This window comes from Cheilinus undulatus, linkage group 7 (genome assembly GCF_018320785.1).
Source record: "Cheilinus undulatus linkage group 7, ASM1832078v1, whole genome shotgun sequence".
Classification (NCBI taxonomy): domain Eukaryota; kingdom Metazoa; phylum Chordata; class Actinopteri; order Labriformes; family Labridae; genus Cheilinus; species Cheilinus undulatus.
In genome coordinates, this window is record NC_054871.1 from 23,951,883 (window position 1) to 23,979,676 (window position 27,794).

General features: G+C 40.2%; 1 protein-coding gene across 2 annotated transcripts in view; it reads right to left on the reverse strand.

Annotated features, from left to right (window-relative positions):
* Positions 1-468: 468 nt before the first annotated feature.
* Positions 469-27,794, reverse strand: part of negr1 (neuronal growth regulator 1) — a 238,307-nt gene continuing 210,981 nt past the window's right edge. For both annotated transcript variants that reach the window (XM_041791271.1, XM_041791272.1), the window contains one exon: positions 469-4,739. In XM_041791271.1, coding sequence (XP_041647205.1) covers positions 4,639-4,739 — 101 coding nt within the window. In that variant the 3' untranslated portion in view covers positions 469-4,638. The remainder of the gene's footprint in view (positions 4,740-27,794) is intronic.

Sequence of the window (27,794 nt, forward strand, 5' to 3'; positions counted from 1 at the left end):
GGTTAGCTTTGACCACTATCACAAATAAACCATGTTTTCCTAAAAGGACAATATGCAAACTTACACCTCCTACATGATTATGTATCTCTGTTACTCCATTCAAACTATCTTTTGTTAAAAAAAAAAAAAAAAATCAGACAGAACTGGATAAAATGCAGAAGTTTGGCCAGAAGGGCAGGATCAGCCAATCTGTGAGATCACTGTGACACTCTAGGATTGTGGGTGCTGTTAACTGAGACTACAAATAATCCATGGTTTTCTTTAAATTAACCCTTGGATGCCAGAGTTTTTTCAAGAAAACATTCAATTTTGATATCAAGATTTCAAAAGGCTGTAGCTTGAAAGTGGTTAGAGATAAAGGCATACTGTAAATGAGAAAAATCTTCAGTATGACCCAACGTTTTGATGGGAGTAAATTCACTTGTCTAATTTGCATATTCTGACATCACCATGTGGCCTCCACCACCATTGGCTGTGCGTTTTCTCCCACGGCTTCTACCATGTCTGCCCCTACCTCTGTGTTTTTTTCACTTCCACTACCGCCATAATTATTCACGGTGTTTTGACCATCCCCTTTCCTCTCAGACATTCTAAATACATTTCTATTTAGTGTCAGGGAGGATGCACCTTAGCTAAAACTCTGAGGTTTAGTTACTTTTTCTATGGCCAGTAGAGGGAGTCTCCACTATGCAGAAAGTAGTGTGCATGCACAGAGCAGTATAAGAAAATGACCACAGTGATTTATTAATTCATAACCTCAATAAATGAAAGCGTATAGTCTTACGGGGGTTGCTACTTGGTTAATGAGCTGCCTTGTCCACACAAGACAGGTATTTTAGAAAACCAAGGTTTTCTGTGCATTTTGGCCTTCTATACACATTCAAACAGCATTTTAGGTCACTGAAAACACCTTCCAGTGGGAAGATGTTTAGAAACTCTGCTTAACGTGTAAACAGAGAAACATTACGTCACACTGTGCACCAGTTTCTCCTCTGTTTGAAATCACTGATTTGCGGTGTAATCATTTTAATTTCCATTGCAACAGCATATGTATCCAAACTTATGCTAACTGGACTCAGTAAAAGGACAGACTGCTGTTCACATGGTGGTCTATACAGCAGTGCGTTTTATGTGTCTTCATGTGGACAAAAGTGTTTTTAAAAAACTGCATGTGAGGACGGTATACTTACTGAAGACGGATGTGGACAAATCTCTGGTTTAAAAAAAAATACCTGCCTATGTGTGGACTAGGGCTCAGTTTGGCATAAGCTTACCATTTTATTTAAAGAGCATTTGACAAGCATTATGCCTTTATTTGATAGGACAGCCAAAGAAGAACAGGAGATATGGGGAGAGATTAGGGAAAGGCAGGCACTAAACAGCATCAGGATTCAAACATGCAACCAGTGTGCCAAGAACTGTAGCAAATGAGCCAAATGGGCACCCGTGTTGCTGTTTCAGACATCAACATGCTATATCCACTTTTTTTAAATGAGAATGTAATGAGACAATTCATTTTGTTATTGTGGTACTGTAAATTACAAAATAAATAAAGACTGCAGCCTATAAAACCAAATAAAGAAGAAGCCTGAAGTAAAAGATGTGTTATATTTTAAGGTGGACCTTGTCATACCATCTTAAACGCTGTCTCAGTGATAACAAGAACCTCTTTGAGTGCTCATTAACTCAGATGAGGGTTTATATTGGAACACGAAGACTTTTATTGCAAATAATAGTGATCCGATAAAAGGGATTTGTTCATACCATTATTGAAAATAATAATCAACATCCAGTACATTTCATATGAACACTAGCATGGTCTTAACTGCTCAGACAAGCTACCAACAGAAGTCCAGACTGTCACCAAAGTGCCACAATAATACTCATCATGACTCAGCAGATTTTTTTTTAATTCATCAGCAAAGTTGATTGAAAGAAATCACAAACGTAGCCTGGTGGTCTGTAGGAGGTATGTATTTTTAGATCAGCTTTAAGAACCAAAGGTTTGGCTCCATTCATAAAAAGTATGAATATTTGTAAAATGGCCACCTCAAAAAACACAGGTTAACTTTGACATGCAGCACAACCATACTCTCTGCACATCGTCAAACACGCAAGTGTGTGAAAACTAGGACTACACACTGGCTCTAAAGATCAAAAGGTATCCTATTTTCTCCAAATATACACACATTGATTCTGATCTATAATACTGTTATATTGGTTCACACCCTCTCTTCTTCAAAAAGTAGGTAATTTGATTGCAAACATTGTTCTTTTTAATGTACTTGTCTGACAAAAAATTAACAACAGTTATGGCATCTAAATGAAGCCAACAACATTATAAACTATGCCATACTGTGTCCCATTCAAATAAATGTCACATATCCAGTTTTACATGTTTCAAATCTATTTTTTATACATTGTTTCATAAAGGAAGAGAATAAATATACTTTGACCCATTTTCAGAATACCTTAACATTTAAACAAGATCATATGGTGCAGTATTTTCATAATTTGTAAAACAAGCTGAGAACAGTTCAGTACAAACAATAAAAGAACAGAAAATGTTCAGCAGACCTTAAAACAAACCATCACAAAACGTAAAAACTTTAACAGTGTTTGTGCTTTAAGTCTTTTAACTGCGATGGCTATTTCTCTACAGGTTTGCAGTTACAAGTTAAGGTGAAAATACTGTGTGAACTTGGGTACTGTTAGTCCCTTAAACTTTGGGGGGGGGTAACACAATCCTAATTCAAACAAGACCTGCAAACATGTTAACCTGAATGACAATACTGCATTTTTATCTGATGACACTGGCTTTTTAAAATACCTGCGGGAGCTGTTAATTGAGAAAAATTCTGTTCTTATACTGATTATAATTCATATGATAAGTCAACTACTAGTATAAGGACATTCAGTATTCAGAAATATGTGAACAAATGAGCTGCATTGAGCGATAGCTTACTTAGTAGTAGTGTCCTTTTAAATGAGTGGCGTTTAATGTTATGGTTCTATTAAGGCATTACAGTACAGTATTTCTGTTTACACCATGGACTGAAGACAATTAAGGATGAATAAGCCGTGAATGTCTTGTCAGAAAGAGAATTAAAATTTTTAGCAAATAAAAAGCCACATATACTCTGTTAAAAAACCTCATGGTTTAATTTATTCGCCTCTCAGCTTGATGTTAACAGGCCCTGTGGACACTGATCAGCTTTTAAAAGTTAGCACCTCAGGCCATGCATGTAATGATGAACAAGCTCATAGGATTACAATTGTGTTCTGTGGCTCATAATTAGCACAAGAAAGACTCAAATATGAGTCAAAGCAGGATAACTGTAACTTTTAGGGCTGAATTAGATATGATAATAGAAATTTTGAATGACATGGCTTTTGGCTCGCTGAAATTCATTCATCTGTTGACAGGTACAGTAGATGTTTACTGTAAAAAAGAAAGATTTTAAATAAAGAAATGTTGTGCTGCAAAATGCTAATTCCCAAAAATCCTTCATCTAATAAGAATCATGGCAGAGGCTGAAGCCAGAACCTTGAAGTTGTACACAGTGTGCAGCTGTGGGTTATCAGAGGATGATACAGCAAAAGACTAGACTCGTTGCTTTGATGTTCACTTCAAGTGGCACATTTCAAAGGACTGCATCTTTAAGAGTAAAATAGTTTGTTCTCCTGCAAACTGCAACAATTTGTTGCAACATTCATGGATGTGGAAAGTACGGATATATACTGTATATTCTTCAGAAAATGTAAACATAGGACAGCGATGTTCCTCCCTTCATACTGTACAGAGTCATGAGTCAGGTTAATGGTTGGTCAATGAGAAAAAGCTGGTCCCACTTCAAAACAAACGCCTACACTATATTAAAATATAAAGATACAATACAGTATACTTTGCTACTTTGACGGCTGCCTGATCAAATGTGTTGGGCAGGCATAGTAACTGAGGGACCCATTTCAGAATACAACAAAGCACACCTTCAACAATGTTCATCCATCTATTAAGTAATCATGACGACACAAGGCCAGAAAAAAGCCCCGTCTTTGTTCTTCTTTAGATTTTTTTTCTATTTTTTTCTCTATTTTTTAATCACACTCCATTATCAGAATTTGTATTGTTAGGAATCTAAATGTCTTTCCTTTTGTTCAACAACCCATAATACATTCAATACAACATTGGTATGGTAATTCTGTGTACTGAGACTTGGCACAATCTCTTCTTTTTTAAGCCATGTACAAAAACGGATGAAATGTCAATTTTGCGCCATCGTCTCAGAGAGAAAGAGGCATGATAGTTACTCATTTTGGGGACCTTTGTTGTGATTAGAGGTGGGGAGGGGGCCAGGGGTTAGCACTGATTCACAAGGTGGTAAATCAATCAGAAAAGAAGAGAGAAAATAATAATAATAATAACAATAATAATAATAAAAAACATCATAGTATTTACATGACAGAATATTCACCGAAAAAGCAAAGAAAAAATAAACTTCCCCACACAAAGAAACGCTGATTATGTTCCCCTCACGGCTTCTCAACAAACTGTACCAGATGTGATTCCAGCCATCAGCAGTGTCAAAAAGGACTCATAAATGCTCTCGACAGTCATTGTGTCTGCTCAGGCCTCCGCTAGTACACGCTGATGAAGGAGGAGAGGGCCAGGACCAGGTACCGGCAGGCCACCGGGACATACGCACTTCCTGTGCTCCCATAGGGTGCAGTGTTGGGCGCTGTGGGCAAGAAACAAGAAAGGCTCTGATTAGTTGTGATTGCACTTTTGGTGCACAGCGCTCACCGTTTGCTTTGTGGGGTGCTTTCAAACGAGACTGTAGAAACTGCAATTACCGTTACACTGCTGCTGTTTTGAAGCTTATTGAGAAGCTTATGTTTCACAGACCAAACTATATTCTAAACAGTGATGGAAAAAATTCTCTGATCCTGTTCTTTGATACCACACTCAGCAACCCAATGTATAAATGCATCATTACACAAAGTCATTGCATCAAAACCCTGATAAAATAGAAGTATACAGGTATACACCTGACACCAGGTATATTGGTGTCAAACCTGGGGGTCACAACCCCTAGAAGAAAAATCTGAGGGGCCCACAAACAGTGCTTAACATAATGAAGGAAATAACAATCAAATAAAAACACAGCAATTATTTAAATGTAGACTATACTATGCAACATAATCAAAATAAATATGAAAAACTCCCTCTAGGTTTGTTGTTCTTGGCTCTGTGTTTACATGTACAGGGCAGTGCTTCCTTCAGCTTACCTGTGCTTCACTCAGACGCTCAAACATGTTTCATAAGTGTTTGTTTTATGTATTTGCATCCAAGGCCGCCACTGGCCGAAGTGAGGCCGAAGGCAGACTCTGATATGAGCCCCTGTGACCAGGCCAGGAACAACTCTCCACTGCAGTGAACTCTGCATGAAACCTTTCCAAATACCTGCAAAGGTAGTGACAAAAAGCTAGAAGCTGAAGACCCACAGAGCTTGTTTGAGGTCCAAGATAACTGCTGACAACTACCAAGCAGACAAAGCTTAATTTTTAACAACAGCAACAGCCAACCACAAAAGCTGAGATAAAAAGACTCATTGAGACATATCTGTTGGAAGAAATGTCCCTTACTGGAGCCTTGTTCTGGATATATTTATCTATGAGGTGCCGTTTTGGTCACAACTTTGCTGTCACCATTTTTGCATTAAGGAGCAGAAAGCAGAGGTCTTGTGTCCTACTTATTACAATCATGATTTCAGCTAATTGTAGTGTTATTAGGAGGCAGCAACTGTCTTTTGTTGACTTTATTAACACGACTTGACTAAACAACACATCACAGACATACTTGACAGCAGGAAACATTTATCGCAGGGCTATTCAGTTACAAATTCAACTGGGCCAAATTTTAAAATCAATTAATGTAACAGGGTCAGACATATTCGGTGCCCAGTAAGCAGCTGGTAATGTCAAATTTTTGTACCAATGCAGATCAGTTTGATCAAAAATATGCACTTTTTATTCATCGTCTTCCTTTTAAATTTTGCAACATGAAAAAAGCACATCAAAAAGTGCAAAAAAAAACAACAGAGCTGAATTTGAAAATAACCTGAGGTAGTAGAAATGTTTCTTTTTTTTCACTTGAAAAAATAAATAAATAGAATGAAAAAATAAAATGAAATTCTGCAAACAATAATTTTGGTCACATCTTACCCAGACAAATCTTAAAGTGCATACAAACTAAATTTGCACAGTTGTATCTATAACATTTGGTTCTAGTCATATTTTAACTTGGCCTATTACAGTGCATTTAGGTTGACTGATGCTAGGCTATGTGGAGTGATGCATGCACAGTGTGATATACTGTGGGAATTTATGAAAACGTGCAGAACAGGTTGCCCTCTGCATCTCTGGTATGACCACAGGCTGGGCCATTGGGGGTGAGTTCTGGGCCGCATGTGGCCCCCGGGCTGCCAATTGAATAGGCCTGATCTATGGTATGCACTTCAAATTATTTGGTGCTTACCAAGATTTAAAAACTCTAGAGGTTTTAGATAATTTATCTTGTTTTAAAAGGTAATTTCTTATTTTTAGTGTGTAACTAAAGTATAATTTTTAATTAAGCATGATCATATCTTACTTATTTCTAGGTTTAACAACTTTATTTCAAGATATCTTATTCAGTCAAATTATCTTGCTGCATGGACAGATAATTTCATTAGTTTTGAGTACCTTTCTTCTCAGATTTAGTGGGTTTATCGTATATTAAGCCCCCCTTTATGCAGTGTGCATGGCTGTGATGATACACCGGCTCCAAGATTCCTGATTAAACTAAACTCTCTTTAAAGCATTTCTCCATGCTCATATTAAATAAGATAATGCAGGAGATGTGTCACACTTTGGTGTTAGAAATCACACTTTATTTGCTGTTATTCGCCCGCTGTAGTCGTCAGTGCTGTGTAAATATGTGTGAATATGTGTCTGTCTCCATGCAGCCAACGTGTAATGCTTTGTTAAAGCTCCACAAAAAAGTGTGTGCACTAAACTTTGTAAATAAGTCAAAAGGTAAAGCTGTAATGCTCTCCTTAATACGTTGAAGGCCAATCAACACAAACAAGTACTGGCATACAGAGATGCTGAGCCATTATGCAGTTCTTCTGGGGGTAAAACACCCCTTTCGATGAGAGCTGAGTGAAGTAAATAGAAATGTGTAACTGATTAGTTGTTCAAACTACTATCCAAACACCTTATAAAAGAAGTATCTGATTTACCCACCACTGAACAGGTAGCCAAACGTTATACTTAATTGTAGTACTTTATCAATTGTCTCATTCTTCTTTTTATGTGCTCAGCTCCTTAGAATTAGTGTAAAAGAACGTGATGAGTTGACAGAGCAGGATAAGGTGAGAGCTGTGCCAGGTCCTGTCTGCACATTCTCCTGGATTGCAGCTTGTTGTGTGCTGTTTGTGTTTCTCTGAGCAGCAGACAGCCACAGTAATATGAACAGGTGTCTCTGGAGAGCTGCGTCAGGCAGGAAGGAAGGGAGAGGGCAGCCTTTCATTTGGAGGGGCTACTCGGCCTCCTCAGCACACACACAGATACACATTCTTAGAAACACACACTTTTTAGCTTGCAGCTCAATAAAGCCACCCTCACAGTTACAAACCATCCTCTAAGTCTGCACACAGAAAAATACCTGCATGTACAGGTCACATGCATGCCTGCACTCACTCATACACTCAGACACAGTGAGGCAGTGTAAACAGGCTCTGCTCTACCAGGGGAAATCATGTGGTGCACAGCCCATATCAGCAGGGTGCCTCTATTTACACGGCCATGTAATTAGTTCACAGTGTAAGTCCTATGATGTGGACTTCACGTTGCACAAACACAACCATGCATACTGCACACACAACTGTGCACACATAAAAGTCCCTTCTTGTGTATTTCTGATGATAGAAACGCCTCTAAGTTGCAGATTTTTTGCAGACAAGAAGATTGTTATCCCACTGTGCTGTGCTCATTGTTGGCCGTGTATTTATTCAATAAAAATCCTCGAGCTGGGTGTCATCAGAGTGGCATATGGCTGTTAGTGTGTTAAAATAAACACAATGGTGCAGAGATTGATCTTTTTTGCCACCATAATAGCTTGTTTGTGACAATACGTGAGAAGCTAGTGTGAGGAAAGGGAAGAAAAAAGGACACACTTCCTATTATCACCTGACACAGCGCTGCTTTTACCTGATACTTTGAAGCTCTGAAGTTGTTTACCCATTAGAGTGAAACTATAGCTCTGCTGGCAGGGGAAAAAAGGCACAAAAGGGTGCAAATTTGGGTGATGTGTGTCTTAGTTGCATGGCTAGCCTGAATGAACTGAAGCCCCCCTCCTCTCCTCCTTATCTCTGCCTCCTTTCTATCTTTGTCTCCCCGTTCTACCTCATTCTCTCTCTTTGTATCCCTCCCCTCTCTCTCTTTTCTCTCTCTTCTCCTATCCAAAGTACAGGATAATGACACAGTTTTTCCTGGGCTGTGAGAGAGCGAGCGCGAGCCGAGAAACGGTTACCATAGCAACAGCTCCTGTCCTGCTCAGCCGGCCCACTAATGCCAGAGCCTGAGTGCGCTGCATTGTGCTAGCCGTGCTAGCAGAATCATTTGGTGTGTTTTCCTGTGAGGGGAATAGACAGATGTCACTATTTCACTTGTTCAGTTGCTCATGTGATCCGTGTTGGTGTAGATTCTGGCTTAGAAAACGCTGCAGTAATCATCTTGTACACAATCTCTGTTCATGCAGCAGCTCAGGGAGATAATTACTGGAACAGTGCGCTGACTAATGTTGATTTGGCTCAGCAGTGAAACAAAAGACCCCTCAGTGTTAAGTGGAGTTGGGTTAGAAGGTGGTTGGTGTTAGTAGGTGCCTGCCCACTCGTTGCGTTTGATTTTGGGCTTGTTTAACCTCTCCATGTGTCACTGTGAAAAGCAGGGCCCTCCATTGTTTTGACTGTGTGGGCTGCAACTTGCCATTTTAATTAACTCCCCAACCAGCCTGCAACACCATTACTCTGCTTATTAACATGAAGGGAACAGAAGGGGAAAGAGGCAGAAAGAGAAGACAGATATGACGGAGAAGAAGGGCGAATCAAAGAGAGGAGAGAGCTCTGAAAAAGACAGTGATTGAAAGGGGTGCGAGAGAGGCGCCAAGCAGCAGCGGACAGAACAGAGAGGAAGAAGAGGAGGAGGAGGGGGTTCCTGACTGAGCTCTACCTCTTTGGGGTTTGAATTTAATTGCCATGTACATCAGCACGAGCGCTACAATGAAGTACCAGAATCCCAGACAATATATCATAGAGAAACCAACAGTGTCAAGTCGCTGAGCAGACAAGCCGCGCTCCAAAGGGAGAGGAGTGGTGGAGATAAGTGGAGATGAAAGCGATACGCTTCAATTACTGTTTTGCAAGCGGATTGAAATGAAAAACTAGAGCCCTCCCCAGCTCTAGCAGGAGTCATATGAAAATAACAATCCCCGGCTCTCTCCTCTGACTCTGGACTGGAGCCATCTGCTTTAAATAGTGAGCCCAGAGTGAGAGACACACTCCCCCTCTCCTCCCAGATCTCCATCGACAGCAGTTTTGTCACCCACATATCATATGCACAACAAATGCTAAGGCCCTGAACTTCAGTCACTGTTGACACAGATAATGAGTCATACTGAAATATGCAGCAGTGACACTTGATGCAGGGTTTGTGTTGAGTGCCATCTCGAGTGTTATGCACTGCACAGTAATTCACTGCAACATCATCATTCATTAGGTAATAGTGTGAGCTTTTCCCTGCCTCCCATCGGCCCTTTAACTGTTGGCTTTTTGGAAATCCGTTTGGAAATCCTCTATCCTGCATACGCCCGCCTTAAGTTTAACACATTCTGTAATGCACATCTGAGGCGAGTAGAGCCCATCTCCAGTGTTTTTGTGTTGGATTGAGTCTCCAATTTATTTACATGTCGTTCAGTGGATTATTCATCCCTCGAGTTTGGTTGTATCCTGCGAGCAGGCTGTCACAGACGGCGGCAGTCAGCCAGGCAGCATCCCAATCCCCCTGAGGATGCGGCTTCAGAGATGGGCTCCACCAGGGTAGGGAGGGAGGGCGGCGGGGAGGAGTTTGGTGTCCTTGACCATCAATCGGTGGCCTCTGGTCCTCCCCTCCACAGCTCCCCAGAGAGAGCCGGCATGAGGCACTCCTGAGCCAGAACTGATCCTGTACACAGTACGCTGTAAATCGGGCTAAATCCTTCTACATGCAAGGTTCACAGCAACCTCTGAGGGTGTCTTTAACTCAGAACAGCTTTCTCCAAAAGCATTTTTTTATGAGGTTCCATGCTTGTGTTTGGTAAAGAGTCTAAATAGACTATCATGCAACACTTGTGACATTTGACGAGAGGATGTGGCGCCTTCAAAGATGATCGCCTTTTAACTGCTTACACACAGAGAGCGTGCAAACACTTCAGCAATGAACACATTCTCCACGCTTTGCCTCACTTCAATCCACCGACAGTGAAATATACTTGTCCCCTCTGCCATTCATCTCGCACCCTCTTGCCTGAAGCAGTCAGCCATATTGAGATGGCGCACAATTGACTCGCCAACCTATCATCATCATCATCATTCATCCATTTCTCTCTATTCCTCCTGTTCTTGTACAAGCAAAACGTGACCAGTTATGATGTTCATCTCCATCTCTCGCTATCATCATCATACACTTCTGCTCCACGGAGCCCTCGTTCTCACGCACACACACCTTCGAGCTCATTAGCCCCACCAATCGTTTGCATTAGTGCAAGTAATGAAAAGCCTCCATTAATAAGACGGCCTTCAGAGATCGTTTACCCTCCTCCGCCTCCCTGTGCTGCTGTATCCTCGCTCCACCCATCCCTGCTGCATAACCCAGTACCTGCTGGTTATCAACACCCCGCAGAATGCCTTTTTGTGGGCCCAGGCTCTAATAGCTCCTCTCAGCATCAGGATCTAAGTGGCGAGCAAGAATGTGAGTGAGAGAGACGGGTCACCTGATAGCTTACTGAGTGAGCCAGGGCTCTCGATTGCGAGGCAGTCTTCGGCCTTCAGCTTGACTTAATCAACACCTCTGTGGGGAATCTGGACACATAAAGAGAGTCCTCAGCTCAGTGGGCGCCCAGGGAAGGAATCCCAACAGAGGAGACATTTCCAGCATTTTCTGCACGGATAGTGTTCCTTTTCATAATTTATCTAGACTGCTCACTTTTCCCTGCCTCTTTCTTCTTTGACAAAAAGTGTGCGTGAATCTTTTATACCGAACATAGCAGTAATGAGTCTAGCAATCAAAAGAAAATTAAATGCGACCTTTAACGTATGTTTATGGCGCCTATCAATTCAAGGACATGCTTTATGCAGGATATCAATGAGCTTGCAAATGATGTACTTTATATGCACGCCTGATGGACGGATCTCCACTTTTAAATAGTTTTATGAATCTCCCTGTGTGGATTCTAAATTTAGAGGGTAAACCCACATCAGCATGTTCTGGAATAAACATAAAATAAATAAATGCAGACTGCAGTACAGTGTGGATTGATACTTTAGGCGAGCACTTTTTAATCACAGCACTTCCAAAAGCATAATTACTCCATGACTTTGGCTGCTCCTTCTAAATCTGTTTAATGGTAGAGACTTAATAAAATGCACAGGGACGCAAACAAACATCGTCAGCATGTAGCTGCTCGATGCATCCCCTCTTTTCCTTTCTCTCTGTCTTTATAATAATCTCCCCTCTCATATGTAGGTCCCTCACTCCCTCTATCTTTAATAATTCCCTGTGCCCCCTTCATCGCTCTCTCACTTTTTAATGCTTATCAGGGGTTTATTTCTGTGCGAGTCCTGCTGCAGGCCCGAGCATTTTGCTGAGTCAGCTGCTGCTTGGCTAGTGTGCCCCTCTGTGACGACAGCAACAATCTGGCCGGTTATGAGGAATGCTGAAGACAAAGTGGAGCTACTCGCATCTCTGTGAGCTTCTCCCGTCAATACGGCCACAGATAGTATCTGAACCAGAAGGCAACCCCTCACTTCCTGTCCCTCCCCCTGCATCCTAAAATAGCATTTCCCCTCTGTTATGTATGTAGGATTATGATAAGACAGCTCTCTTTTATCAATTTCCATTATGGTGCAGATAACACGGCAGGCTTGAATGTGGAGGGTTAAGTGCATTTTCGTCTTGATGGATACGAGATAACTTTATCAGTGAAGACTGCCTGGTTATCACAGTTCACCTGGGGCTAGTCGAACCTGACTGGAATTTCTCTCACATGAGTACACGAGCTGCAACCTAAAATTTGCTCAGATGGCTATACTGTATGCACAGCGATCCATATTTTTTCCTCATATTTACCCACCCTGAGCTGTTAATTGATTTCTCTCGGATCAATCCGGTGGTTTACAGAAATTGTTGGACCAAAAAGGGCCGGATCAATTGCCAAGTGATTAGCATGTGCAGTGGATTATTTCTAGCTGAGGCTGCGTGAAGGGAAAGCACAATTTAAAGGAGGCACACGCCATATGTTTACGTTAATTATTGCTAACTCAAAGTCTGCCATAGATGGTACCCGCCCTTCGGCTGCATGAGTGTCACACATGAAATATTCCTTTATTATGCCAAGACACGACCTGAGGCGGCAAATGCACTCCAGTCTTTGCTCCCCACCTTGCTGCTGAGCGCCTCCGGGAGGTTCGATTAAAAACTGTAGTGTCCTGGAGTGAGCCCAGTTGATTCAGAGGGGGATGTTTTACAGCAGCACAGAAAGAGTAAAGGCATTACTAAACTCACCGTCTGCTCTGTGAGTACCTTCCTCTACAATTCACACACTCTAGTACCTGTTAAGTAGTTAGCATCTCAAGGTCTAAGAACTGGAAATAAACACGCACAAGCTTCCTGCATCTCCTCCTACAGAGTCTGCTGCAGCTACATGGACGCTAAAAAAGTAAACAAAAAACAACACATTATTGCAGAGTGCTATGAGGACAGTCCCGACATGCAGCGTTGGGAGATCACGGTCTTAAATGAAATTAATTCCCTTTAAATATTGGAGCTACATAGCTTATGGTGATGATGTTAATTAAGTCTTTATAGTATAGCCGGCTGTCATATATTGAAAACACTTAAAGCTAACACACTAATGTCACAGCTAATCAGGAGAGCATATTTAAAGCAGAAGAGTCAATTTGACATGAGCCATGTTGATGCTCTCTTTTGTATTTTCATGGTTCTACTGAAGCAAGAAAAAAACAAAAGACAATAAAAAAAGCATTAATAACGAGTCTCCAGATACTCTAAATGTATAGTATAGTAGTATGTTTGTTGTTCTCAGCTCTGTGTTCACACTGAAAAAAATAATAATGATGTGACTTATTCATATGACCAAGTTGACCTAAACTTCCTCCTGTGCAGATATGATGCCTGAGGATGAAGCAGTGAAAGTGATGATTGAGTTAAAGTTAAACAATGTTGTTTGTTAGCAAAGACGCTAACATCAACAAGGGCTCAAGCCATGGTTACAAGCTACACTGGTGGGGTGCAGCAGATGTGGATTTGCCAATGAAACGGCAACAAAGAAGCTCACTGATGCAATCGCTAAAGAGGTAGCAAAACACTGCTGACATAACATTGGTGAAGACGAGGGGCTTCAAAGCAAGCAGTTTAAAATCACTTATCAGCAGAAGTTATTTTCTACTTAAAGTGTTTGTGTGCTGATTATGTTTGCAGTTCATGGTTATTATTGCTCAGTGAATTAAGGCATTGTTATTTTACAAATCACCACAACTAAGCTGAGAATTTGAATAAAGTTAAAAGAAAATACTTTACCATGTTGTACTTCTTATCTTAAACCAAAACTCAAGTAATTAGCAGTATTTTAAATGTACGATTAATTATGATTAATCACAGCATATTTATGTGGTTAACTAGATAAAAAAATACCAACACTAAAAAAGCCATTAGAACACTTTGTGTTTATCACAGGGGCACTGGAAGTGATTTATAGTTGTTCACAAACCTTACTGGTAAACAGAGTTCCATTAAGTCAAAGGATCAGAGTGATCAAAGGATTGAGTGATATTCATGTCCACTGAGGGGATGACCCTGATGAAGGCTATGAGACAAAACGCATTGGTCTAATAAAGTTGTTCACTGAACTAAAGTGTTGCTAGAGCTGCTTCCTTCAAGACTTTATTCATCCTCCATGCACCTTGGCAGTTGGTGAAGTTGTGACAGAATTACCTACTTTAGGCCTACATAATTAACAGGAATTCTTTCTTCACTTTCATAGCATCTTCAAACACAGGTAATGGTGCTGCTGCTGAAAACGGACACGTTCCAAAATAAATTTTTTCAGGCTTTTCTAGCCAAAATATGTGCCCCTAGCTTGTCCACAATCCCCCCCAAAATCAGAAAAATCCCCCCCCCCCCACCATTTAGAAAATGTGTGTTGAAACAAGCTATTCTCAGATTTTCTCCTCATGATGTCATGTGGGGAGTTAGCACCGCCCCCAGGTTCGGTTGGCCCTCCCCGCTTGGAAGAAAGTTCCATCCTCCTCTCCTGATCCTCCCCTCCTACATCCATTGAGCCACATCCATTTCCTGAGAGGAGCGGAGTCAGACAGCTCATTAACATTTAAAGCCACAGACACAGAAACAGCTCGTTCTGAGCAGGGCTGAAACAGAGGGGTTTATAGACATGAAAAAAATCCAATGCTGGAGAGTTTTTTCAGCAACAAACTTCACAGGCATGTTTTGGGGACCTCTGAGACCAATATAAACTTGTCTTAAAGGGGTAAAATATGTGACCTTTAAAACAGCTTTTTTTCATGATGGTAAAGAAAGAAGTACCATGACTATTATCTAGGATAATGTATTACCTCCTACTATCCTTAAAGGTACAGTGTAATATTTAGCCTTGGAGCATTTAGTGGAATGAACTTGGTAAAAATAAAACATAATATTTACAAGTAGGCCTATCTAAATTGGTTTTTAATCCCCTGAATAAAAAAGTATATATTTCTTATAAGTCAGAAGAAGCCTTTTACTCACACACAGGGAGGGTACCCTAACTGAATGGTGCCATCTTGGATTTTTGCATGTTTCTTTGGTACCACAGGAGGAACCAAATAACTGAAACATTTTCAAAAATTCTACTGGTTGACATAGTTTCCACCAGAATTGCCAGTTAGGTGTTGCTGATAATTCCAATTTTACACACTGTACCTTTAATAAGGTACCTGATGAAGCCATGGGCAGATCAGTTTGTTTGAAAAGTAAATAAAAGCTGACAGCAGGTAAGAGCGATTGACTCACCCACTTAAGGACACTATATGAAGTAGCACAATGGACTCTGGGGTGCATTTATGAATGGAGACCAGTCTGAAAAGGTAGGCTGTGCTTGGTTGAAGTACTGGGGGGGGGGTAGGCTTTGTTTTGTTTTTGCCTGAGAGATGAGTGCTAAAGTGCTATATCTACTAGGTATTAAACACAGCTTCAGTGAGGAACTTTATTTTTGTATCAGTCTTGAAGACACTTTTTTAACTGAAGGTTAGCCATAATCTGTGACAAAAAATGTCTCTCCTGCTGTTTTAACCAACACTCAATATGAATCTTTGCAGCTGAAAATGTAAACAGAGTCTATTTTGACAGCGTGTGGTTAGCTTTGTGTTGGCAGTGGTGACAGACATACCTATATAGAACTAGACTTTGCCTCACTGACAGTCCTGGTCTCTTTTATGTAATGGTAGTCCATAATCCATGAAAGGATGAAAACTCTTCACAGTAGCTTTAAATAAAGTCGTCAGCAACACAACATCTTTATTAGAGGAAAATGTCTGGTATACAAAAATTCTCCAAATATCAAACCATGACAGGATTTTCATCAGAAGTAGTACAAGCAAGGCTACTTATCCTACAGGCATGCTATCAATGTGTCAAGTGCTACACTGTATTGATTATTGGTAGTTTTGCATGTAAGATGCATTTTTATGCACTAAGTGGCTGTGTTGGATCTTTAATTCAAAGCATTTAGTCGTTGTTTAATCTATAGCATTGATTTGTTTTGTAATGAAACAGCCTGAAAGTCTGCTCAGCGATACACTGTGTTTTGAAAGCTAATGTTATTTTTTTGAATGTAAAATTCTCAGCTGAACAAATAACAAGGCACTGCAGCTATCACTCAAATGTAGTGGCGTAAAATGAACGCTTCAGAAATCAAAACTGTTTTAGATTAGTTGAGTCAAGGTGGTGTGATGCACCACAATACGCTGCCAAATAAAAATGATGGGTGCATTTGAAAGTTAAGTGAGATGCACATCCAATTTGAGTGCATTCCAGGCTGTAGAAGACGGTTCGGGGGGAGCTGTGCTGTGTGCACTCTGTTCAATGACAATAAACGTCTGGATGTTATGAATAAAAAAGGCAGGCAATATCTCCTCTCTTTGAAATGTGACAGATTTAAAAAAAAAAAAAACCTGCAATCCTTATCTGCTCCTCCACATACACCTCTCCTCCATCCCATCCCCCTTTACTCCAAATCCACTTCAGCCATCTCTCTGTAGGCTTATCCTCTGTGTGCACTGACACTATCGATGCGCAACTTTCATGGCTGCAAACGCACCACAACCGCTGATGGTGTCACATGCTCCTTCTCTTTGATGTAAGGCTGTGTTTGGTGACTGCAGCCCCCACTCTGTCTCCACCTTTATGTTGCTGTTTTTCACATGAGGTCAAACATTATTGACTGGAATCACTGAGGGGAATAAGTCTGCATTTAATGACAAATTGGACGGCTAGATTGACCTGTGGTTCAACTCAGCTGGGCACCAGGAAAGACAAATATCAATACATTCGTTAAAAGCACACACATCTGCCTTTTGTAGATGAAACCGAGTGGATGCATTCACATTTACATTTAATATTAATCATGAAGTTGACTCACGGTTCGTGTGACAGAAAATGTGAGCATGTGAAATGCCACTTCAATTATGCTGCATTCACACCATTAAAGGCAATTATGGCAGGAGTTGAAGGGGCACAAAGTAGCCGTTTAAAAGGGGGCTAATGCAGACTGTGTAGAAAATAAGGATCAAATCCACCAGTAATGTAAAATAAAAAACTGTTTTTAAGGTTATTAAGAATAGGAGTCCCATTATTGAGCACTTCTATCACTGTTTACTAGTCCTGAAAGACAGGAGAGGGAAAATGTGATCTATAGACAGTCTGATAGCCAGCAGCTGAAACAATTCAATGGATCTGGAGCTGTATAGATAATAGATGGACATCAATCCTTATATCAAGATCTGAACTTTTTTTCCCTAAATTATACAATATGAGAGCAATCGTTTAACTCTGAGGATACTTTGTCTGACTTTTGCTCTGCTTTCATCCCACACCTGCAGAGGTTTATTGTATTCTGTATCTGTTTGTCTGCTGAAGGAATGAAGAAAAGATGAACTGCATCTGCACTTTCTCATCAAAGTTCCTTGTTTATTTCAAAAAACTTTTTTCAAAGGAAGGCTGTTTTCACATCCAAGCAAATGTGGAACATACTGATAAGAAAAAAACTCCACATGAGCTAAAAATTTGATGCTAAAACAACAAAACCCCTCTATAAGTGGAGGAAAATCCTAAATTTATTTGGAGACTCTGTAAACCTACTGCCAGAGAGCACAAAGAGATTATTTAAGGTAACAAATAACTCTCAGTTTCAACCATTTTTTCTGCAGTGATTCATGACAACTGTCTTGCTTTAGTCCAACAGCATTCAGCTGCATGTAGGCTGTAATTGAATAATTTTTCACTCTGAAAACAGAATTAGTCAAACAGGATCCCTGCAAACGGTATGCCTTTGTATTTGACAGATCACAGCTGTCAATTCTATCTTTAGAAAGTCTCAATAATTATAACAATAACAGTAGGGGTATTACATAGCATTGTGGAATCACAAAAAATAAACAAAAAATACATCTGCATGCCCCTTTAGTCTTCTGACTTTCCTTGCATTCCTGTGGGAATCAGTTCCCACTGTTGACTTTTTATGCCATGGTATCCAAACAAGTCTCTATCTCATAACATATCTAATCACTGTTGACTCTTCCAGACATTTACATACCTTAGTCTATAAAGGCAAAGTACTGACAGAAACACAGGGCTGCCCACAGAATTGGCTGGGCCCCGAAAAGCTCTGAGAATGGGCCATCTCCAGTTGTGGTTAATTGCTGACATTGTTGCATGTGTGTTGGATTAGTAGCATTGGTGCTAGTGCTAACAGCTACCTCATTTTGGAGCTGAAAAGTGAACCAAACTATCACTGGGTTCTGATGTTGGAATTACTTATTCGTGCCATTTTTAACCCCTTAACAGCTCATTTCTGCCCATTTATAATACTTCTTTGTGCCACTTTTAACACTTTCTGCAATTTTTTCACCCTATTTGGCCATTTTAACCCATTTTTTCCACAGTTTCGCCATTTAACTGCCATTTTTGGCCACTCCATTTTGGCACTTTTAATATTATAATACTTTTTGCGGCTTTTCAAATATTGTCGGCATTTTTGGGGGACTTTTTCTTTGCCACTTTTAAGCCCTTTTTTCCACTTTCATCTAAACCTAACCACCTTTTTGCCACTTTAACCCTGCATTTCTGCTTTTTGTCCAGTTTCGCCTCACTATGCCCATTTTTGCAAATGTTTTGCCACCTAATCTCACTTTTTGGCTCCTTAATTTCTCCCTTTTGACCCCTTTTTTCCCCACTTTCTGGCCATTTTAACCACCATTTTTTTTTGCACCTTTCAACCCAGTTTTTGCTCATTTCTGCCACTTTTTTGCCACCTTTTAAAAAGATGTAACTCATTTCCATTAAAGTTGTTTTTTTTTTTTTCAGTTTTTCTGCTTTATTTTCTAGCGTCCTGACATTTGTGTACATCATGGCTTAGCTTTGAAGTCCGACATTACTTTCCAGGTCGTTTATTTCAATGTGCATTTCCACATTTGTTCTGGCGTGTGATCAATGCAAATAATTTGCTCAAATTACAGTATGTTTGGCACATACTTGATCTTGCAGTCATAGGATGACTCTCCTTTTGAGTCTATATTGATGTATTTTTTAGTGACTCCTCACGAGACTTTTTCAGTTTTAAAGCATTTTGTGGTCCTACAAGAAATTGTTTTTTTTTAACACATGCGTGCTGTTGTGACCTTTGTCAAGTGACATGTCACACCTTACTTGTATTCAAACACCTGTTCTTTATCTGTCTATTTTGTCCTCCTGATGAAGACTCGTTCTGAGTCCAAATTCACAGACATCCCTGGAGTATGAAGGATTTCTAATCACATCAGAGTGCCTCAGTTATTCAGTTTTGACTTCCATTTCTACTATAGAATTCACTTTTTAATTTTTTGCAGGGATCTATCTTGTTAGATTTTCACCAGCATTTTTACTATCAAAGTTTAAAATTCTGGCATTGTGACAACCCTGGCGTCTACTGAATTTAACTAACAGGTATGTTCCTGGGTGTTTCTGTCTGATTCTGAACAGAGACAGCTGCTTCTTGTCATTCCAAAACACACATTGTTTATTCAGAGGTATAAAAATAAAGCTAATTGCACCTTAATTAATTCCAGTTTAGTAGCAGAAATATTAAAGAAATGCAAATGATTGGAGAAAGAGACTATCCCTCTGTTCCTGATTTATGTGAGGATTCTTCACTGCTCTGCTTAGACGGCACATGAGCTCCTTTCCAATCATTTTCAAGCTGTTTCATGTTGGGATGCAGATCTGTGGCCCCACTGGGAGCCACCCACCATCACTAAGATCTCCGCCATGCTAGATGGCATTAGGAATAACAAATGTAAAGCAAAATGGTCTAATCCGCTCGTCTCTTTTCAAATGTGCTCAGACAAAAGGCGCCTGGGATTCTTCAGTGCTAATTAATGGTGTCAATGGTGACAGGACTTTGGCTTGTGAGGAGCTCAGCCCATTGATTGTTTCAAACAGCCAGAAGAGGGGGACTTGGATAATAAAAAACGGGGGCGTTTATCACATCAGAGGCCGATTCAGCCTTGGTGTATTGAGTCCCGAGATTATTTCGCCAAAGGCATCTCTCAGCGTGTTCATTGACCTTTCTTCATCATTAGTGAATGTAAAGAGGGTGGATCCTTGTCAAAAGCCTTGAATAACTCATCAGCTGCAAGGCCAGGGGAATACTAAAGGGTTAATGGTGTCTGTTTAGGGGCTTCCAGGCTTTACCCTGAAGCACTTGCATTTCAATGCCGGGGCTGCATGAGAGGAGCCGAGGAAGGAGGAGAGAGAGCAGCGAGGAGGGCATGATGCATAAAAGTGTTTGTGCGAGTGCATGAAGACGAGTATCATTAACTGTCAGCAATAACCCTGCAGCCATACAACACACCATCCCTGCCCACACACATCGCCAAATTGCACGTTCTACCAGTGAGTGTGCGGGCTTGTGTGTGCGCTTGCCTTTGCTGCACCCTTTATTAGCCTCTAGGAGAGTGTACCACACAGAGAAACTGGTCCAACTTACACTGAGAGCCTCCGGTGTTAGCAGAAAGGCAAAGAGGCCAAACATCTTGGAAATCGAGCCGATAAAGCTAACCTTATTTAACGGCCAGACATCCAAGCCATTCCCCCAAAGAGAATGCCATTTCTGAATGTCATGACCTTTTCTAACCGCGTTTAAAAACCTCCAAGGTCTTCAAGGTGTGGTTTGTCAATAAAAAGATTGTGCAGACTCTTGTGGTAAACAGAGAGAAAGGCGGTGCATATGCTTGGCTTTTAATGGCTGCTTTATTGTAGATACTGTCATCTGATGTTAGGCTGATTGAGAGGTTTTTCCTCCAGCTCGTGACAGTGATTGAAGTGGTGTGTGTCTTTTTGTGTGTAAGCACTAGTCCACAAAGTTTTAATAGCATAAATACAAGAGTAATGAAAAGGGAGAATCATGCTTCACAGTCAGGTACCGCTTCAGCTTTTTCTGTGTCTTCTGGTGCATAGAATTGTGTATGTGTGCCATTTAGTAGCTGATGGGCAGTGTGGACTGATTTAATGGTAGGGGGAAATTGTCATAGCAGCTCTCTCTGTTCAGGCGTCTCAGAGATAATTGTCTGCCAGAGTAAAAACAACACTGTGCAGCAGCAACACTGCACCAAGCACAGAGTTCATCCTGAGAGGGCGGCGGGGCGACACGGAACACATCAAACTTGACAAAAGAAGTAAAAAAGAAATTAAAGAAAATAGGAAGAGAAGGTGTCTGGGGTGTGATATGGGAAGATGCCCGACAATAAGCTTTGCTGCGCCATAAGAAGAGTGTGTTTTGATCCTCACAATCAATAACATGATGTTGTCTGAAGCTGATACAAGTGCAGGAAGTCAACAAGAGTCATTGAGGGACCCTGCTCTGTAGACACAGGTAGGAAAGCATGGATATCCCTCTGTAGTGGGCCCTTGTTTCACATCCTCTCTCCTATGATCATGAATACAAAGTGGGGAGCAAATGAAGTTAGAGCTGTGTTGTTTGTTTCCAGGCTGATCTGATTAAGATGAAATTGAAGTCGATTTCACTCCAGGCTGAATGAAATGCAATAGGTGGCCAATACAGTCAAATCTCTGATGACTTACAAGCTGTTTTTCATGCTGGTGATGTAAATAGGAGGTAAAGATCAGCTGATGAAAAGAGTAGAGAACAAAGTAATCGAACTCTGGAAAAATGTTTTTAGTCTGAAAGTATATTTCTCATGTAAAGAGCAACTTAAGCACAATGAGGTGCCTATTATTCAGATGAATGGGCTCTTGTGACAAAGTCCCCTTTAATGTGCAACATTCACTGTTGTTTATTAGCATGTAATACCTCATTTTATTTGCTTTTAGTTTTATGGTTATAGTGCTACACTTTAAAGGGCTACTTAGCACTAATAAGCAAATAAAAATGTTTTCCAGCACACTGTAATGAAGTTGTATTTAGGTATAAGACAGACATTCCTTTAGCTAACATTTTCCCTCTTTAATCCATTTCATTAATAATGGAAAAATCGGAGGTCTGTATATCACTTTGACAGATATGAAACTGAGGGTGATTTACCATACCACTATTATAATCCAAGAAAACCCTGTCCAAATTAGACTAATGATCACCATGCCAACAAACGTGTAATGTGTAGCTGACATATGAGACCAGTGTAGTTCTGACCTAAAACTTCAGCCCTGAATACACACTTTCAAGTTTCAGGATAAACAAGGAAGCAAAATGTCCGTCCGTAGATCACACTTTAAAATTTAGGAATGAAAATGAACAAAGAAAAAGAATTTGGGCAATTAATCCAGTTTCAGTTTCACAATTTTGGCTTCTGTGAACATGAAAACAAGATAACCTGGCTTAAATGATTACTGTGCATAATGCAGTGCTCCTCAGACATCAGAAGATTGTTTACTTTATTGGTAAATCCACAATATGGACAAAGGTTTTTGGCTGCCTGACCACTACACCAACAGGGACTGTAATGACACTGTATTCAAATACATGTACTATAACAGCCTCCACTCTTCCTGGAAAACTTTCAACAAGATTTTGGAGTATTTTTGTGGGATTTTGCACCCATTCATTCCGTAGAGCATTTATGAGGTCAAGCACCGACGTTGGATGAGAAGACTTGGCTCACAATCTTTGCTCCAGTTCATCCCAAAGGTGCTCGATGGGGAAGAGGTCAGGGCTCTGTGAAGGCCAGTCAAGTTCTACACCCACCTTATCAAACCATGTCTTTATACTTCTTGCTTCGTAAACTTGGGCACAGTCATGTTGGAATAGAAAAGGGCTTTCCCCAAACTGCTGCTGCAAAGTTGGAGGCATAGCATCATCCAAAATGACTTGTTGTCCTTTTATCTGCCTGAGAGAAAACTGCCTGCTGAAACTTTAAGCCTCAGCTGTTTGGTGACTGAAATGAAATCAAGCTGAAGCTAAATGACACTGGTTGTGAACCCAAAATATCCTGCAAGCTGATGCTAGCACACTTGGGCTAACATAGTTGCAGCACAGTAAGGGAGTAGTTTAATATATAAGCAAATGTCAATTTTGGCTGAACTGCTCTTTTACTGTAGCTACACAATGATGACTACAGTGGAATTTTATCAGAACATCATGAATGAATGGTGTTCAGCTCAGTTCAACACAGGCATGGGCCTGAACAATTCATCATTTGATAAAAAACTGATCCAACAATAGCCTCATTAGAAAATTAAAATGACAGAAAATAACAAATTATGACAGACATTTCACAACAGAAAGCAAATAACTAAATCTTCTACAATGAGGATATGTAAAGTATATCATAAACAGAATAATTTCGATAACTAAACTTCTTCTTTAAAGGTATCAGCATGTTGCTTATGAATGCTCCGCAGCTGGATATGGTTTAGTTTATTTGTCCTAGGTGATTTAAAATCAAGATATGGATGTTATTTTGTGGAATATTTTCAGGGAATTCTGCTGAGAAACTGCTCATGAATAAAATAATAAAACCAAACCTTTTAATCTGAAATACTTTAAAAAATTTGCTCACCCACTCTTAATAAATGTTAAAAATACTCTAATTGTAGCATGAAAGTTAAATAGCTAAAACACATAATTTCATGGTCAAAATGAAATTTCTATTATCCAAACATTAAATCAACCTTCACTTAGCCAGAAAATGGCACAAAAAGTTCTGGATATGGGTCAAGATTTGTGTATTTGTTCTAGAGCTGCATTAAAATTTGTTCTATAGTCCACAGTATATACTGCAAATATGTACAGCACAACCGAACCTGTGAAAACATAATCCCCCCCCTGGAGTGGCTCTGTTAATGGTTGCAGAATAAGGAAAGGGAGCAGTAGGCAACCCACTTAAAAAATAACACAGCATCTTAAATGCATCCTTTATCACTGTGTCTGTATGTCTGATTTGTATGAATGACACACTCCATTGATGTATTCAGTGTAACATTAGGGGGGGAAAGGCTTCAGAAGAAGTTGTGTTAGGAGGCATTGGGTACAGTATCTTTACTCCTCAGGCTTCTCCCACTGTCAGTCTCAGCCAGGGTTAATTTAAATAAGCAAACTAATTACTGGGTAATTCCTCACACTTATCATGGTGTGACACATAGGCACCTTGTTCCTCTAAGATTCAAACACATAAGAAGGAGACATGTCATGGATGGGTAGAAATCCTGCTGTTTAAGTATTATCAGGATAGTTGGCAAGAATGACGCAGCTCCCCCTCACACAATCACATAAAAGACCAGTAATCTGTGGGCACACAGCTGTCATACATAAATATATATGAAACCTCACCACAAGCTGCCCTGGCCCAGTGCTCAGAGTCACCAGTATGGCTTGGAGGAAATGGAAGATAAATGTAATAAGCCTGGCAGAAGGTGTGGTAAAATACGCAGTCCTAAAATGTATTTTCATCCAGAGGTCATGTCTTTAACAAAATCTATCTTACAATTTTGATCAATGATTTTGTCTCAGATTGACATGAATCTGACGGAGTTGACAACATCTGACATAGTTGGCACCATCTGACATAGCTGACAACATCTGATGTAGTTGACAACATCTGACGTAGTTGACAACATTGGACGGAGTTGACAACATCTGACTGAGTTGACAACATCTGACGGAGTTGACAACATCTGACAGAGATTACAACATCTAACAATTGACAACATCTGAAGTATTTAACAAGATCTGACAGATTTGACAACATCTGACTGAGTTGACAAACATCTGACAGATGACACAAAACTGACAGATTTGACAACATCTGAGAGGGTTAACAAACATCTGACAGTTGACAACATCTGTCGTAGTTGACAACATCTGACAGAGTTTTACAACATCCACAGAGTTTACAAACATCTAATGGAGTTGACAATGGTGATAAAATAAAAGGGCCTAAATTGCTTTCTAACACTAGTAATTATCCTTATTGCCTGTAGTTAAAGAAAAAGATGCTCTGATTAATATTTTTCATTTAGGAACTATGGGATTCACACCCTAACATTTGAAATATGGCTCATACAAAAGTATTTTACCAACAATTTGGCACTTTGGTTGAGCATGGTTGGGTAAAACAGTTAAAAACTAAGTCAAGAATTACTGGCTGTGAGTCATCATTTACACAGATTCCTGTTGTTTTGCATCTGAGTCATGTTACAGAATGCCAGTAATATTTTAGTAAACAGAAACAGCACTAAGTGAAAACTAATTCTGAGATTTTGAGGGTCAGTTTTCATTAAAATTTTGGGGAAAAACAACTCAATTTTCTAACACATATTTGGTGCCTTTCTGCTTAGCTAATGATGGAACATAACATGTAACCATGGCGATTTAACACCCCAAAGACATCAGCAGGTGTAGCCTCATAGAGGACATAAGAGATAAACATGCAACCTGAAAATAGACTATAAAATCCACCAATGGTGTTGGTTTTAGCTGACTAAAAGGGTACTCAAAGCATCAAAAACAACCCCTAGATGGAGAGTTTTTATAGATGGATTTAAAAAAATGAATGAAATCTGAAGATGAACTCTTTTGTTCAACTTTCATGGCTATGGCAGGGCTAAGCACCTTGAACTTGCAGGTTTGTGACTATGCAGTCCAGCTGATGTCTTAATGAAAGCCTTTTCCTTGGTTCTCCCTCCTTCATGAGTGGAATACAAAATCTGAGTGTCTCCTACCAACTCAGCCAGGCCTGAAGAGTGCATTTACTGCATTTCCAAGGGCAATGACAACATGTCCAAAGCCTTCTCTCCATTACGACTAAAAGTGTTCTCTCTTTTACCTCAAAATTACACCCATTTAACTCTGCTGAAGAGTGCTCTCAGCAGAGATGACAGAGAGACCTAAAGCATTGCGCAGTGTGAACAAGCTGCAATCTACAAGTTGGCCAAAAAGCCATCTTTTCTGATTTACCACAGCCTCTACTGTAAGTGTGTGGCTTTCTTCAATCATCCTCCTTAATGCACTAACCATTAGAGTCTGTCCAGAAAGAGAATATACCCTGGTGTCTCAATTATAGTCCAAGACTGAATCTGTACAGCAGCCTTTCGTGGCCATAAAAGGAAATGACTCCATTTTCTGCTCCAGCTCTCAGAGAGCAACTGCAGACTCCTGTCTGTTGTTAGAAGCACCAAAACTCATCTTTCCAACTGAATCGTCTTATTAATCACACCGGCTGCCATGGTGCGAGAGCCAATTAAAGTTGGGAAAAGATTTGAATTGACAAAAAAAACACTTCTACTTGCCCCTTTTACTGAGGCTTTTCCTTTGTGGTCTTTTCTTCTTATTTGTCATACTTTCAATTCGAGCAAGAATGCAGGTTCTGAAAACTGTTGTAACTACAACATCAAAAAAACCCAAGAAGGATGTCACAGACCTGAAAGTGCTACAATGCATAATGTGCTTTGATCATCTGGGTACATTGAGATGTGTGAGCTTTGGTGATCTGCAAACTCTGAAAAGTTGTGGTTGAAAGAAATAGAGAAGTGACAGAAGTGGCAGGGATGAAAGCAACACTGCAACACGAGCTTAAATAAGAGGTGGGAATAAACACATAAAAGGGAGAAGATTCCTTGGCACATATTATGAAATGGAGAGTCTCTGACAGGTCTCAGTTTTAATACCCTCCTCCTATATTATTCCCATAAATACTCAAGAAATATCCATGGATGAGGAACAGAGAAGCCAGTGAAGTCTGTGAAATAGTTTTTCTTGTTCTTCTGGAGACAGTTATTAAGGTTTCTCTCTGTGCCGTTGTGCTGCCTCTGTGCATGCACGGGACTGACAGCACGACCAGGTTTGCATTTAATGGCCGACACTCCTGAGGAGATGCGAAGTGGGAGAGATAATCAGAGGTAGAGAGGGAGAGCGGTGCATGTGGGAGCGAGGGAAACAGAGAGGCAGAGAGGCTCAGTGAGAGAGATGTGGGGTAAGTAGAATAATCTACTGAGGGGAAAAATGGCAGCACGGTCATTTACATGACACAGACAAAAACAGGTGAAAAGCAGTGCTGAAAAAGCAGCTTTACAGGGGGCACAGAGGAGCAGCAAAGGCGAAATCCAATGAAATACAAATAATAATCTGTTTATATAGTTATAGGGATTGAAGAGGATAAAGGTAAGAGGGTCTTAGTGGGAGTCCAAAATGTTTTCTGAATGCTTTATGAGATTCTGAGCATAACAGAGATAGCAAGACATACTGGATTGGTCCTAAATCAGCCTCCTTCAGAGTAGCCTAATACTTAAAGCCCCTGTGAGCAGTTTCTAACTGGTTTTGTTACAAACGAAAATAAATAAATGATGTCTCTTTATGACCAAATAAGGCAAATAAACACCAAGTTGGACTGTCTTTGTATAGTATGTTTCAATGCCTGTAACTGTGGCCATATAAGTGGGATAGAGGTAGAACTGGGCAATATGGCCTCAATACCTTATCACAGTATTTATTTTGGCCTTCGCAGTGACTGTATTTCAGTCAGCAACACTCTCGTCATACATTTTTGCAAAATTTGATAAACAGTTTTACTTGGTGGTACTCAAAAGATGCTCCCTGGGTTAGTCAAGCAGAATGCTTTGACTTCCCAGGGAGTGCATGGCTAAAAACCCCCATGTGGATGGATACATTCATGACAATACGTATTGAATACAATAAAATGAGCTCAAAAGCAATT